The 15,829-nt window shown below is 66.3% G+C and overlaps 1 protein-coding gene and 1 long non-coding RNA gene across 2 annotated transcripts in view; one reads left to right on the forward strand and one right to left on the reverse strand.

Annotated features, from left to right (window-relative positions):
* LOC127464808 (chromodomain-helicase-DNA-binding protein 3-like) overlaps positions 1-15,829 on the reverse strand; it is a 62,591-nt gene that overhangs the window by 20,055 nt on the left and 26,707 nt on the right. The window contains 11 exon segments of the mRNA XM_051775272.1: positions 1,403-1,534; positions 2,444-2,585; positions 2,694-2,867; positions 3,889-4,010; positions 4,910-5,047; positions 5,915-6,115; positions 7,649-7,840; positions 9,473-9,572; positions 11,629-11,760; positions 14,876-15,033; positions 15,035-15,094. Coding sequence (XP_051631232.1) covers positions 1,403-1,534; positions 2,444-2,585; positions 2,694-2,867; positions 3,889-4,010; positions 4,910-5,047; positions 5,915-6,115; positions 7,649-7,840; positions 9,473-9,572; positions 11,629-11,760; positions 14,876-15,033; positions 15,035-15,094 — 1,551 coding nt within the window.
* LOC127464806 (uncharacterized) lies at positions 6,777-7,531 on the forward strand. Its single transcript, XR_007901645.1, has 3 exons — positions 6,777-7,113; positions 7,154-7,214; positions 7,440-7,531. It is a non-coding gene; the product is annotated as an uncharacterized LOC127464806 (long non-coding RNA).

Raw genomic sequence — 15,829 nt, forward strand, 5'->3', positions numbered from 1 at the left:
CCCCAGGGGCTGGGACACCTCAGACTGGGCACACTGGGAGGGTCTGGGGGTGCTGGGACAGGCACTGGGCACACTGCAGGGTTTTGGAGGTGGATTTGGGGTCCCACCTGGGAGAAGATGAGCACCCAGTGGTTCTGGGTGGTTCTGGGGTGGGTTTTGGGGGGTTTTGGAGGTGGATTTGGGGTCCCAGCTGGGAGAAGATGAGCACCCGGGGGTTCTGGGTGGTTCTGGGGTGGTTCTGGGGTGGTTCTGGGGTGGATTTTGGGGGGTTTTGGGGTGGATTTGGGGTCCCACCTGGGAGAAGATGAGCACCCGGTGGTTCTGGGTGGTTCTAGGGTGGGTTTTGGGGGGTTTTGGAGGTGGATTTGGGGTCCCACCTGGGAGAAGATGAGCACCCGGGGGTTCTGGGTGGTTCTGGGTAGTTCTGGGGTGGTTCTGGGGTGGATTTTGGGGTGGTTTGGGGTGGATTTGGGGTCCCACCTGGGAGAAGATGAGCACCCGGTGGTTCTGGGTGGTTCTGGGGAGTTTGGGGGGTTTTGGAGGTGGATTTGGGGTCCCACCTGGGAGAAGATGAGCACCCGGGGGTTCTGGGTGGTTCTGGGGTGGTTCTGGGTGGTTTGGGGGGTTTGGGGGTGGATTTGGGGTCCCACCTGGGAGAAGATGAGCACCCAGTGGTTCTGGGTGGTTCTGGGGTGGGTTTGGGGGGATTTTGGAGATGGATTTGGGATCCCAGCTGGGAGAAGATGAGCACCCGGTGGTTCTGGGTGGTTTGGGCGTGGTTTTGGAGGGGTTTGGGGTGGATTTGGGGTCCCACCTGGGAGAAGATGAGCACCCAGTGGTTCTGGGTGGTTCTGGGGTGGGTTTTGGGGTGGTTTGGGGGTGGATTTGGGGTCCCACCTGGGAGAAGATGAGCACCCAGTGGTTCTGGGTGGTTCTGGGGTGGATTTGGGGGGGTTTTGGGGTGGATTTGGGGTCCCACCTGGGAGAAGATGAGCACCCAGTGGTTCTGGGTGGTTCTGGGGTGGGTTTTGGGGGGTTTTGGAGGTGGATTTGGGGTCCCAGCTGGGAGAAGATGAGCACCCGGTGGTTCTGGGTGGTTCTGGGGTGGTTCTGGGGTGGATTTTGGGGGGTTTTGGGGTGGATTTGGGGTCCCACCTGGGAGAAGACGAGCACCCAGTGGTTCTGGGCGGTTCTGGGGTGGGTTTTGGGGGGTTTTGGAGATGGATTTGGGATCCCAGCTGGGAGAAGATGAGCACCCAGTGGTTCTGGGGTGGTTCTGGGGAGTTTGGGGGGTTTTGGAGGTGGATTTGGGGTCCCACCTGGGAGAAGATGAGCACCCAGTGGTTCTGGGGTGCTTCTGGGGTGGATTTGGGGGGGTTTTGGGGTGGATTTGGGGTCCCACCTGGGAGAAGATGAGCACCCGGTGGTTCTGCTCCTTGAGCTTCCGCAGCATCTTCTGCAGCAGCAGCAGCTTCCCCGAGGCCTTGATCAGGGCCCCCCCCTCGTAGGCGCCGCTTGGCAGCTTCGGGGACTCCTGGGGGACACAGAGGGGACAGGGACGTCACCACAGGGACCCCAGGGGTCCTCCAGGTCCTTGTGCCCCTCCCACGGCCTCAACTCTTGTGTCCCTCCATCCCATGTCCTCTCCATGTCCCTCCATCCCTTCCTTGGCCTCACAGCCCTCCCATAGCCCCAAGTCCCACCACCCCACACCCCTCCATCCCTTCCCTGTCCCCACATCCCCTCTCTGTCCCCATGTCCCCTCCCTGTCCCCATGTCCCCTCATGTCCCCATGTCCCCTCATGTCCCACACCCCTCCATCCCCTCCATGGCCCCACCTCCCCTCCCTGATCCCCATGTCCCCACATTCCCTCCATGTCCCCTCCATGTCCCATCATGCCCCCACATCCCCTCTCTGTCCCCACATCCCCTCCCTGTCCCCATGTCCCATCATGTCCCATCATGTCCCCATGTCCCACATCCCTCCAACCCTTCCCTGTCTCCACATCCCCTCCCTGTCCCCATGTCCCATCATGTCCCACATCCCTCCATCCCCTCCCTGTCCCCACCTTCCCTCCCTGTCCCCACATCCCTCCATCCCCTCCCTGTCCCCACGTCCCTCCACATCCCCACATCCCCTCCCTGTCCCCATGTTCCCCATGTCCCCATGTCCCATATCCCTCCATCCCCTCCCTGTCCCCATGTCCCCATGTCCCACACCCCTCCATCCCCTCCCTGTCCCCACACCCCTCCATCCCCTCCCTGTCCCCACATCCCACATCCCTCCATCCCCTCCCTGTCCCCACACCCCTCCATCCCCTCCCTGTCCCCACACCCCTCCATCCCCTCCCTGTCCCCAGGTCTCTCCACATCCCCACGTCCCCTCCCTGTCCCCCTGTCCCCTCCCCTGTCCCCTGGCTGTCCCCTGGCCGTCCCCCCTCACCATGGCGGCCACGGGGAACAGGTAGGGGTGGTTGCAGCACTTCTTGAGGTCCATCATGATGTTGAGCAGCGACACCTGGTTCCCGCCGCCCCGCGAGTTCAGCGCCTCGAAGTTGCGCGTCAGGATGTACTTGTAGTACTTCCTACGGGGGACAGCGGTGGGACCCGGGGGGCCTGGGGACCATCTGGGGGGGGGACACACACACCCACACCCCCCCTCCTGCCCCACGGGACCCCCCTCCCGGCCTCACTTCTGCATGGGGCTGAGCTCCACGCGCACGATGAGCTCCGTCTTGGCCGGCATGTTCTTGAAGACGTCGGCCTTGAGGCGCCGCAGCATGTGGGGCCCCAGCAGGTCGTGCAGCTTCTTGATCTGGTCCTCCTTGGAGATGTCGGCAAACTCCTCCAGGAAACCCTCCAGGTTGCTGCGGGAAGGGGGGGACACGAGGTCAGGGGGGGATGGAGAGGGGGGGGGACATGCAAACACCACGGGAGGGGATCTGGGGGGGACAGGAGGGGAGACGGGGGATGGCAGGGACAGGAGGGAATGGAGGGGGGACAGGAGGGGACAGGAGGGAATGGAGGGTGGACAGGAGGGGATAGAGGGGGCAGAGGGAGACAAGGGGGGATCTGGGGGGACAGGAGGGGACCCAGAGGACGGGGGGGACAGGAGGGGATCTGGGGGACAGGAGGGGACAGGAGGGAATGGAGGGGGACAGGAGGGGACACAGGGAGACAAGGGGGGACAGGAGGGGACTCAGAGAACAGGAAGGGACAGGAGGGGATCTGCAGGGACAGGAGGGGAACCAGAAGACAGGGGGGGACAGGAGGGGATAGGAAGAGATCTGGGGGGACAGGAGAGGATCCAGGGGGACAGGAGAGGACCCAGAGAACAGGAGGGGACAGGAGGGGATCTGGGGGGACAGGAGGGGACAGGAAGGGACAGGAGGGGACTCAGAGGACAGGAGGGGACAGGAAGGGACAGGAGGAGATCGGGGGGGCAGGAGGGGACCCAGAGGACAGGGGGGATAGGAGGGGATAGGAAGAGATCTGGAGGGACAGGAGAGGATCCAGGGGGACAGGAGGGGACAGGAGGGGATCTGGGGGACAGGAAGGGACCCAAAGGACAGGGTGGGGACAGGAGGGGATCTGGGGGGACAGGAGGGGACTCAGAGGACAGGGGGGGAAAGGAGGGGATCTGGGGGGCCAGGAGGGGACCCAGAGGACAGGGGGGACAGGAGGGGATCTGGGAGGACAGGAGGGGACCCAGAGGATGGGGGGGGACAGGAGGGGATCTGGGGGGCCAGGAGGGGACCCAGAGGACAGAGGGGGACAGGAGGGGATCTGGGGGGACAGGAGGGGACCCAGAGGAGAGGAGGGGATCTGGGGGGACAGGAGGGGCTCAGGGGCCCGCGGGGCACACGGAGGGGGCCGGGGGGGCCGTACTTGAAGCGCTCTGGCGTGAGGAAGTTGAGGAGGTGGAAAAGCTCCTCCAGGTTGTTCTGCAGCGGCGTCCCCGTGAGCAGCAGCTTGTGCTCGATCTTGTACCCGTTCAGCACCCGGAAAAACTGGGGGGGGGAGTCACCCATGGACCACTCAGTCTGGGAGAGACCCTCTGACCCCACCCAGGGCACCCAGAAACCAGGAGGGACCCCCTCAATTCCCCCCAGAGCACCCACAGACCCCTGAGTCCGGGAGAGACCCCCCTGACACCATCAGGACATCCACAGACCCCAGAATTTGGGAGAGACCCCTCTGACCCCACCCAGGGCACCCACGAACCCCAAAATTTGGGACTGACCCCACCCAGGGCACCCACAGACTTCTGGGGGTTCAGGCACCCCCTCCCCATGTCACTGTGTATGGGGGTGCCCCCCACCCACACCCCCAGGCACTGGGGTGCCCCCCACCCACACCCCCCAGGTCTCGAGGTGCCCCCCACCCACCCCACAGTTACTGGAGTGCCCCCCACCCACATTCTCAGGTATTATGGTGCCCCCACCCACATCTCCAGGTGCCCCCCACCCACCCCCACAGTTACTGGGGTGCCCCCCACCCACTCCCCCAGGTCTTGGGGTGCCCCCCACCCACCCCACAGTTACTGAGGTGCCCCCCACCCACAAACCCCGGTACTGGGGTGCTCCCACCCACCCCCCCAGGTCTCGAGGTGCCCCCCACACACACCTCCAGGTATTGAGGTGCCCACCACCCATGTCCCCAGTACCTGGGGTGCCCCCCACCCACCCTCACAGTTGCTGGGGTGCCCCCCACCCACACCCACAGGTCTTGGGGTGCCCCCCCCCCACCTCCAGGTACTGAGGTGCCCACCACCCATGTCCCCAGTACCTGGGGTGCCCCCCACCCACCCCCCCACTCACTGGGGTGTCCCCCACCTACCCCCCACAGTACCTGGGGTGTCCCCCACCCACCCCCCCAGTCACTGGGGTGCCCCCTGACCCCCGCCCACCTTGGACTGGTTGTTTTTGAGCCGGTGGGCCTCGTCCACCACGAGGCAGGCCCAGCGGATGGAGCCCAGCGCCGCCTGGTCGATGGTGATCAGCTCGTAGGACGTCAGCAGCACGTGGAACTTCACCTGGGCCTCCCTCTGCGGGGGGGTCAGCGCTTGGGGGAGGGGGGCAGGGCACCCCCACCCCATAGGGACCCCCCACATATCACCCTGATACCCACCCAGGGTGGGACTGGGGGAACAGGGCACCCCCACCCCATAGGGACCCCCCTATGCCCCCCCGGGGTGGGACTGGGGGAACAGGGCACCCCCACCCCACAGGGACTCCCATACACCACCCTGATACCCACCCGGGTGGGACTGGGGGAACAGGGCACCCCCACCCCATAGGGACCCCCACATACCACCCCAATGACCCTCTGGGGTGGGATGAGGGGTCATGGCATCCCCACCCCACTGGGACCCCCCCACATAGCACCCTGATACCCCCCCGGTGGGGGATCAGAGGAACAGGGCACCCCCACCTCATAGGGACCCCCCACACCACCCTAAAACTTCCCCGGTGGGGCATAGGGGGGTCATGGCATCCCCACCCCACAGGGACCCCCACATATCATCCTGATACCCCTCTGGGGGGGGACTGGGGGAACAGGGCACCCCCACCCCATAGGGACCCCCACACACCACCCTGATACCCCTGTGGGGGAGGACTGGGGGGCCAGGGCACCCCTACCCTGCAGGGACCCCCCCACACCACCCTGATACCCCTGTGGGGTGGGATTGGAGGAACAGGGCACCCCCACCCCATAGGGACCCCCCACACCATCCTGATACCCCGCCGGTGGGGGATCAGAGGAACAGGGCACCCCCACCCCACAGGGACCCTCCACACCACCCCGATGCCCCCCTGGTGTGGGACTGGGGGGTCATGGCATCCCCACCCCACAGGGACACCCACCCACCACCCTGATACCCAGTGCCCGGGTGCCCCCCTGCCCTGCCCACCTTCATCTTGAAGGCCTTCTTGCCGCCCTTCATGGCGTTGTCGTCGAAGGAGAACTCGTTCTCGCGGATGATGGCCCTGCTGTCCTTGTCCCCGGTGTAGGTGACCACGTAGAAGGCCGGGGCCCACATCTGGAACTCCCGCTCCCAGTTGATGATGGTGGAGAGCGGGGCGCTGACGAGGAACGGGCCCTTGGTGTGGCCCTGGGGGACAGCGCGTCACACGGGGACAGGGGACGGGCCCTCGGGGTGGCCCTGGGGGACAGCGCGTCACACGGGGACGGGGGGACACGGGGACGGGCTCTTGGGGTGGCCCTGGGGGACAGTGGGTCACACAGGGACGGGGGGACACGGGGATGGGCCCTGGGGGACAGGGGGACACAGGGACACGGGGATGGGTTCTTGGGGTGGCCCTGGGGGACAGCGCGTCACACGGGGACGGGGGGACAGGCCCTTGGTGTGGCCCTGGGGGACAGCGCGTCACACGGGGACGGGGGGACACGGGGACGGGCCCTGGGGGACAGGGGGACACAGGGACACGGGGATGGGCTCTTGGGGTGGCCCTGGGGGACAGTGCGTCACATGGGGACTGGGGGACAGGCCCTGGGGGACAGTGTGTCACACGGGGACGAGGGGACGGGCCCTCGGGGTGGCCCTGGGGGACAGCGCGTCACACGGGGACGGGGGGACACGGGGACAGGCCCTGGGGGACAGGGGGACACGGGGACACGGGGATGGGCTCTTGGGCCCTGGGGGACAGCGCGTCACACGGGGACAGGGGGACATGGGGACAGGTCCTCGGGGTGGCCCTGGGGGACTGCGGGACAATGTGGGTTGGGGGGGGTAGGATGGGGGGTCCTGAGGGGACAGTGTGGGACATGGGGACAGGGTGACACTGGAGGCCACGTGGGTGACCCCCATGACCAGGCAGGTGACCCCAATGACCAGAGGGGTGACACCGAGGACCACAGAGGTGACCCCAGTGACCATGTGGGTGACCCCAGTGACCATGTAGGTGACCCCAATACCCATGTGGGTGACCCCAATGACCACGTGGGTGACCCCAATACCCATGTGGGTGACCCCAATGACCACGTGGGTGACCCCAATACCCATGTGGGTGACCCCAATGACCACGTGGGTGACCCCAATACCCATGTGGGTGACCCAATGACCACATAGGTGACCCCAGGCCCATGTGGGTGACCCCAGGCCCATGTGGGTGACCCAGTGACCACATAGGTGACCCCAATGACCATGTGGGTGACCCCAGACCCATGTGGGTGATCCAAAGACCACATGGGTGACCCCAGGCCCACATAAGTGCCCCCAATGACCATGTGGGTGACCCCAGGTCCACTTGGGTGCCCCAAATGACCACATAGGTGCCTCCAGGCCCACTTGGGTGCCCCCAATGACCATGTAGGTGCCCCCAGGCCCAGAGAGGTGCCCCCAGGCCCACTTGGGTGCCCCCAGTGACCACACAGGTGCCCCCAGGCCCTCTTGGGTGCCCCCAATGACCATGTAGGTGCCCCCAGGCCCACTTGGGTGCCCCCAATGACCATGTAGGTGCCCCCAGGCCCTCTTGGGTGCCCCAAATGACCACATAGGTGCCCCCAGACTCACTTGGGTGACCCCAATGACCACGCAGGTGCCCCCAGGCCCACTTGGGTGCCCTCCCCAGGCCCACGGAGGTGCCCTCCCCACCCCGTGCCGGGCGGGCGCTCCCTCACCCACCTCCTTGTAGAGGGAGTAGAGGAAGACGATGGTCTGGATGGTCTTGCCCAGCCCCATCTCGTCGGCCAGGATGGTGTCGGTGCTCTGGGCCCACGAGAAGCGCAGCCAGTTGAGCCCCTCGAGCTGGTAGAGGTGGAGGGTCCCGCCCGTGGCCGTGATGAACCGCGGCTGCGTCTCGTACTTCACCGTCGGCTGGGGGGCACGGGGGGGTCAGGGGGGGCACGGGGCACCCCAAAACACCCCCACGGACACACAGAGGGGAGGGGAGGGTGTGGAGGTGTCGGGGGACTTGGGGGTCCAGGAGGGAATAGGGTTTGGGGAGGGGCACAGGGGTCAGGGCACCCCAAACCCCCTCATGGACACACAAAGGGGGTACAGGGTGTGGAGGTGTCAGGGACTCAGGGGTTCAGGAGGGAATGGGGTTTGGGGAGGGGCACAGGGGTCAGGGCACCCCAAAACACCCCCACGGACATACAGAGGGGAGTGAGGGTGTGGAGGTGTCGGGGGACTTGGGGGTCCAGGAGGGAATAGGGTTTGGGGAGGGGCACAGGGGTCAGGGCACCCCAAACCCCCTCATGGACACACAAAGGGGGTACAGGGTGTGGAGGTGTCGGGGGACTTGGGGGTTCAGGAGGGAATGGGGTTTGGGGAGGGGCACAGGGGTCAGGGCACCCCAAAACACCCCACGGACACACAGAAGGGAGGGGAGGGTGTGGAGGTGTCGGGGACTTGGGGGTCCAGGAGGGAACGGGGTTTGGGGGGACTCAGGTGTTTGGGGAACACCCAGATTAGAAGAGACCCCAAGTTTGGGAGGGCACAGGTGGTCAGGGCACCCCAAAACCCCCCCACGGACACACAGAAGGGAGGGGAGGGCGTGGAGGTGTTGGGGGACTTGGGGGTTCAGGAGGGAACCATGTTGGGGGGGACACAGGGGGTCAGGGCACCCCAAAACCCCCCCACGGACACATAGAGGGGGGTGAGGGTGTGGAGGTGTTGGAGACTCAGGGGTCCAGGAGGGAACAGGGTTTGGGGGGGGCACGGGGGTCAGGGCACCCCAAACCCCCTCATGGACACACAAAGGGGGTACAGGGTGTGGAGGTGTCGGGGACTCAGGGGTTCAGGAGGGAATGGGGTTTGGGGAGGGGGCACAGGGGTCAGGGCACCCCAAAAACCCCTCCATGGGGGGCATGGATATGTTGGGGGACTCGGGGGTTCAGGAGGGAACAGGGTTTGAGGGGGCACAGGGGTCAGGGTACCCCAAAAACCCCCCACAGGCACACAGAGGGGGGTGAGGGTGTGGAGGTGTCAGGGACTCAGGGGTCCAGGAGGGAACCATGTTTGGGGGGGGGCACAAGGACCAGGGCACCCCAATTTCCCCCCCTCCCAGGACCCCCAGGGGATGTTTAAGGACATGGAGGTGTTGGGGGACTCAGATTTTGAGGGGAAGTGGATCTCCAGGGAATGCCCAGGGTTGTGTAGGACACCCAGGCTTGGGGTGACACCCAGGCACTGGGTGGGGGACACTCTGGGTTTGGGGGGACACTCAGGAATAGGGAGGGACACCCTGGTTTTGGGGAACATCCAGGAATGGGGCGGGACACCCTGGGTTTGGGGAGGACACCCTGGGTTTGGGGAACATCCAGGAATGGTGTGGGACACTGGGTTTGGGGAGGACACCCTGGGTTTGAGGGGGACACCGAGGCCGTGGGGGGACACCCAGGCACTGGGAGGGGACACCACAGTTTTAGGGGGGTGCCAGGCATCGGGGGGGTCCCCCAGGTTTTAGGGGGATCCCAGGGGGGTCCCTGCTGTCCTGGTACTCACGTCGTTGGTGGGGGAGTCGGGGGGTCCCTCCCCCGGCGTCTCCTTCTTCTTCTTCTTGTAGCGCCGGGGCTGGGCCGGGTCCTCCCCCATGAACACCTCCCTGGGGACACGGGGGACATGGGGGACAGGGGGGACATGGGGGACATGGGGGACACACAGGGGACATGGGGGACATGGGGGGACATGGGGGACATGGGGGACAGGGGGGACATGGGGGACACACAGGGGACATGGGGGACATTGGGGACATGGGGGGACATGGGGGGACACAGGGGGACATTGGGGACATGGGGGGACATGGGGGGACATTGGGGGACATTGGGGACATGGGGGGCACACAGGGGACATGGGGGACATGGGGGGACACAGGGGGACATGGGGGACACGGGGGACATGGGGGACATGGGGAGGACATGGGGGACATGGGGGGCACACAGGGGACATGAGGGGGACATGGGGGGACATTGGGGACATGGGGGGACACAGGGGGACATGGGGGACATGGGGGACATGGGGGACATGGGGGGACATGGGGGACATGGGGGACATGGGGGATATGGGGGATATGGGGGGACATGGGGGACATGGGGGGACACGGGGGACATGGGGGACATGGGGGGACATGGGGGGACACGGGGGGACACGGGGGACATGGGGGGACATGGGGGACATGGGGGACACACAGGGGACATGGGGGACATTGGGGACATGGGGGGACACGGGGGGACATGGGGGGCATGGGGGGACATTGGGGGGACATGGGGGACATGGGGGGACATTGGGGGGACATGGGGGACATGGGGGGACATGGGGGACATGGGGGGCACACAGGGGACATGAGGGGGACATGGGGGGACATTGGGGACATGGGGGGACACAGGGGGACATGGGGGACATGGGGGACATGGGGGATATGGGGGACATTGGGGACATGGGGGGACATGAGGGGGACATGGGAGGACATGGGGGGACACAGGGGGACATTGGAGGCATGGGGGGACATGAGGGGGACATGGGGGGGAATGGGGGGTACACAGGGGGACATGGGGGACACGGGGGGACATGGGGGGACATGAGGGGACATGGGGGGGACACGGAGGACACGGGGGCACATGAGAACACCGGAGGGGGATGAGTGGGACACAGGGATATGGGGGGACACAGGGGACACACAGGGGACATGGAGGGGACACGGGGGGACATTGGGGGCATGTGGGGACATGCGGGGACATGGGGGGACATGGGGGACACGGGGGGACACGGGGGGACATGGGAATACCGGAGGAGGATGAGTGGGACACAGGGATATGGGGGGACACAGGGAGAGACAGGGGTGGTCAGGGGGACACCGGGACGGGGATGGGGACACAAGGGGACACAGGGACATGGAGAGGGGACAAGGGACACACAGACATGAGGACACGGGGGTGACATGGGGACACATGGCAGCGTGAGGACATTGGGGATACAGTGCCCCCCATTTCCTGTCTCTTACCAGTGTTTCAGTAGGCATGTCCCTGTGCCCCCCATGTCCCTGTGCCCCCCATGTCCCTGTCTCCCCATGTCCCTGTGCCCCCCATGTCCCTGTGCCCCCCATGTCCCTGTCTCCCCATGTCCCTGTGCTCCCCCATGCCCCCCGTGCCCCCCGTCCCTCACTGGTGTTTCCAGTAGGCACATCCCTGTGCCCCCCCATGCCCCCCATGTCCCTGTGCCCCCCCATGCCCCCCGTGCCCCCCATGCCCCCCGTCCCTCACCGGTGTTTCCAGTAGGCACATCCCCGTGCCCCCCAGTCCCTGTGTCCCCCCGTGCCCCCCGTGCCCCCTGTCCCTCACTGGTGTTTCCAGTAGGCATGTCCCTGTGTCCCCCCAGTCCCTGTGCCCCCCGTGCCCCCCGTGCCCCCTGTCCCTCACTGGTGTTTCCAGTAGGCATGTCCCTGTGCCCCCCCATGTCCCTGTGCCCCCCGTGCCCCCCGTGCCCCCCGTCCCTCACCGGTGTTTCCAGTAGGCATGTCCCTGTGCCCCCCCATGTCCCTGTGCCCCCCGTGCCCCCCGTGCCCCCCGTCCCTCACCGGTGTTTCCAGTAGGCCTGTCCCTGTGCCCCCCCATGTCCCTGTGCCCCCCGTGCCCCCCGTGCCCCCCGTGCCCCCCGTCCCTCACCGGTGTTTCCAGTAGGCCAGCTTGTGCAGGTCGTAGTCGGGGATGGGCATCTCGTCCTCCTCCCAGGTGGCCTGGTCGTAGGGCAGGTCCCGCCACTTCACCAGGTAGTGGTACTGCCCCTTCCGGTCCACGCTGGGGGGCACCGCGTCACCCGGGGGGCAACCGGCACCCGGGGGGCAACGGGGGGGCAACGGGGGGCAATGGGGGGCAACCGGCACCCATGGGGCAACGGGGGGCAACTGGCACTCAGGGGGCAACAAGGGGCAATGGGGGGCAATGGGGGGCAACTGGCACCCGGGGAGGCAACAGGGGCAACAGGGAGGGCAATGGGGGGCAACGGGGGGGCAACGGGGGGCAACAGGCACCTAGGGGGCAGCGGGGGGCAATGGGGTGCCAACAGGCACCCGGGGGGCAGTGGGGGGCAATGGGGGGCAATGGGGTGCCAACAGGCACCCGGGGGGCAGTGGGGGGCAATGGGGTGCCAACAGGCACCCGGGGGGCAGCGGGGGGCAACAGGGGACAACCAGCACCTGGGGGGGGGCAACAGGAGGTAATGGGGGACAACTGGCACCCGGGGGGCAACAGGGGGCAACAGGGAACAACAGGTACCCAGGGGGTAACAGGGGACAACGGGCACCTGGGGGGCAACAGGGGGGCAACAGGGGACAACAGGGGGCAACAGGGGCAACAGGGGGCAACGGGGGACAATGGGGGACAGAGGGGGCACCAGGAGGACACTGGGCACCATTGGGGACACCAAGAACCACGGGGACACCGAGCACTGGGGGCACCATGGGTGGCAGCAGTCACCCACGGGGACACTGAGCATTCCCAGGGGCACCCACGGGTGACACCAGGGACCCCTGGGGACACTGAGCATTCCCAGGGGCACCCACGGGTGACACCAGGGACCCCTGGGGACACTGAGCATTCCCAGGGGCACCCACAGGTGACACCAGGGACCCCTGGGGACACTGAGCATTCCCAGGGGCACCCACGGGTGACACCAGGGACCCCTGGGGACACTGAGCATTCCCAGGGACCCCCACAGGTGACAGCAGGGACCCCTGGGGACACTGAGCATTCCCAGGGACCCCCACAGGTGACAGCAGGGACCCCTGGGGACACTGAGCATTCCCAGGGACCCCCACAGGTGACACCAGGGACCCCTGGGGACACTGAGCATTCCCAGGGACCCCCACAGGTGACAGCAGGGACCCCTGGGGACGCAGGGACAGTCAGGGGACTGTAGGGCCAGGCACGGGGGTGCCACGTGCCACCAAGGCCCCGGGTGACAGCAGGGGATGTGCAAGGGACACGAGGGCCACCAGGGGCCACCCGCTGGCACCGGAACCACCGGCAGGCACCAGGGACACCGGGACAGCCCGGCACAGGGGTCACCTGGGGACAGGGTCATGGAGGGGACACGAGGTCACCTGGGGACACAGAGGGGACATGGGGTCACCTGGGACAGGGACATGGAGGGGACACGGGGTCACCTGGGGACAGGGAGGGGACATGGGGGTCACTGGGACAGGGTCATGGAGGGGACACGGGGTCATCTGGGGACACAGAGGGGACATGGGGGTCAGTGGGACAGGGACACACGGACAGGACACGGGGTCATCTGGGGACACAGAGGGGACATTGGGGTCATCTGGGGACACAGAGGGGACACGGGGTCATCTGGGACAGGGACACACGGACAGGACACGGGGTCACCTGGAAACACAGAGGGGACATGGGGGTCACCTGGGGACAGGGAGGGGACACGGGGTCATCTGGGGACACAGAGGGGACAGTGGGACAGGCACACACGGACAGGACACGGAGTCACCTGGGGACATAGAGGGGACATTGGGGTCATCCTGGGACACAAAGGGGACATGGGGGTCAGTGGGACAGGGACACATGAGAGGGGACACAGGGGTCACTGGGACAGGGACACATGAGAGGGGACACGGGGTCACTTGGGGACACAGAGGGGACATGGGGGTCACTGGGACAGGGTCATGGAGGTCACCTGGGGACAGGGAGGGGACACAGAGTCACCTGAGGACATGTGGGGACACAGAAGGTCCATGGGGCCACTTGGGGACAGGGACACACGGACAGGACACGGGGTCACTTGGGGACACAAAGGGACAGGGCATGGGGTCACCTGGGGACACGGAGGGGACCCTGGACAGGGTGACACACGGACACGACACGGGGTCACGTGAGGACACGAGGGGACACCTGGGGCCACCTGGGGCCACGGGGTCACCCGGGGACAGGGACACAGAGACAGGACACGGGGTGACGTGAGGACATGGAGGGGACATGGGGACACTTGGACAGCATCACACCCAGGACATGGGGTCACCTGGGGACAGGGACAGCTGGGGACAGGGACACACGGAGGGGGTCACACAGGACAGGGGACAGCTGGGGACAGGGACAGGACACAGGGTCACCTGGGGACAGTGTCTGACCATCCCAGTGGGTGCTGGGGGTGTCCTTAGAGGACCTACAGGTGCCCAGAATGTCCCCACAGGTGCCAGGGGTGTCCCCAACCTCCCCTCCCAGGTGCTCCCCTTCTCCACCCTGATGCCTCCCCCCATCCCTTCCCAATTTGGGGGTGCTCTGGGGGGGTCCCTGGGGTCCCTCAGATCCTGGGCCACTCCTGGGTGCTGAGGTGCCCCAAATGTCCCCACAGGTGCCCCAAATGTCCCCACAGGTGCCAGGGGTGTCCCCAACCCCCCCTCCCAGGCGCTCCCCTTCCCTACCCCGACACTCCCCCCATCCCTCCCCAATTTAGGGGTGCCCTGGGGGTCCCTCAGATCCCGGGCCACCCCTGGGTGCTGAGGTGCCCAAAGTGTCCCCACAGGTGCCCCAAATGTCCCCACAGGTGCCCCAAATGTCCCCACAGGTACCAGGGGTGTCCCCAACCCCCCCTCCCGGGTGCTCCCCTTCCCCACCCCTATGCCCCCCCCACCCCTCCCCAATTTGGGGGTGCCCCGGGGGGGTCCCCGGGGGTCCCTCAGATCCAGGGCCACCCCTGGGTGCTGAGGTGCCCCAAATGTCCCCACAGGTGCCCAAAGTGTCCCCACAGGTGCCCCAAATGTCCCCACAGGTGCCCAGAATGTCCCCACAGGCACCAGGGGTGTCCCCAACCTCCCCTCCCAGGTCTCCCCTTCCCCACCCCTATGCCCCCCCACCCCTCCCCAATTTGGGGGTGCCCCGGGGGGGTCCCCGGGGGTCCCACCTGTGGTTGATGATGCGATGCACCGTCATCCACTCGGGTTTGATGCCGTAGCGGTAGAACCGCTCCTCCATCCCCCCGAAAAGGGGGTCCCCCCCTGCCCCCCCCCGCTTCTCGCTCTTGGGGTCGTCGTCCCCGGAGCCGTAATCCAGGGGGGGGGGGCTCGTCCATGTCGTTCTTCCGCTGGTAGTTCCGGTACATCACCAGGTGGAAGATCTCCAGCTGTGAGGAGGGGAGGGGGGAGGCACCCCAAAATCAGAGAGAGACCCCCCCCAACCTCCCCTCAGGGTGCTTGGAAGGAGGAGGGGCTGGGGGGGGGGGGAATGGGGGTGCAGGCACCCCCCTTGTTCTGCCTCGGGGATGGGGGGGCTCGTTGGGCTGTCCCTTGACCCCAAGAGTGGGGACCCCCATGGTTGGGGTTCTCCCGGTCCTGAGGACTCCCCGGGATCACCCCAGTTGGGGATATTGGGGTGTCTCTAAGACTGGGGACCCCCCAGGATCAGCCCAGTTGGGGATATTGGGGTGTCCCTCAGCCCTGGGGACCCCCCAGGATCACCCCAGTTGGGGATATTGGGGTATCCCCCCATCCCTGGGGACCCCCAAGGATCACTCCAGTTGGGGATATTGGGGTGTCTCTAAGACTGGGGACCCCCCAGGATCACCCCAGTTGGGGATATTGGGGTATCCCCCCATCCCTGGGGACCCCCAAGGATCACCCCAGTTGGGGATATTGGGGTGTCCCTCAGCCCTGGGGACCCCCCAGGATCAGCCCAGTTGGGGATATTGGGGTGTCTCTAAGACTGGGGACCCCCCAGGATCACTCCAGTTGGGGATATTGGGGTGTCTCTAAGACTGGGGACCCCCCAGGATCACCCCAGTTGGGGATATTGGGGTGTCTCTAAGACTGAGGACCCCCCGGATCACCCCAGTTGGGAATACTGGGGTGTCCCCCAGTCC

This window comes from Manacus candei, unplaced genomic scaffold (assembly GCF_025592945.1).
Source record: "Manacus candei isolate 608988 ecotype Guabito, Panama unplaced genomic scaffold, ASM2559294v1 h1tg000275l, whole genome shotgun sequence".
NCBI lineage: Eukaryota > Metazoa > Chordata > Aves > Passeriformes > Pipridae > Manacus > Manacus candei.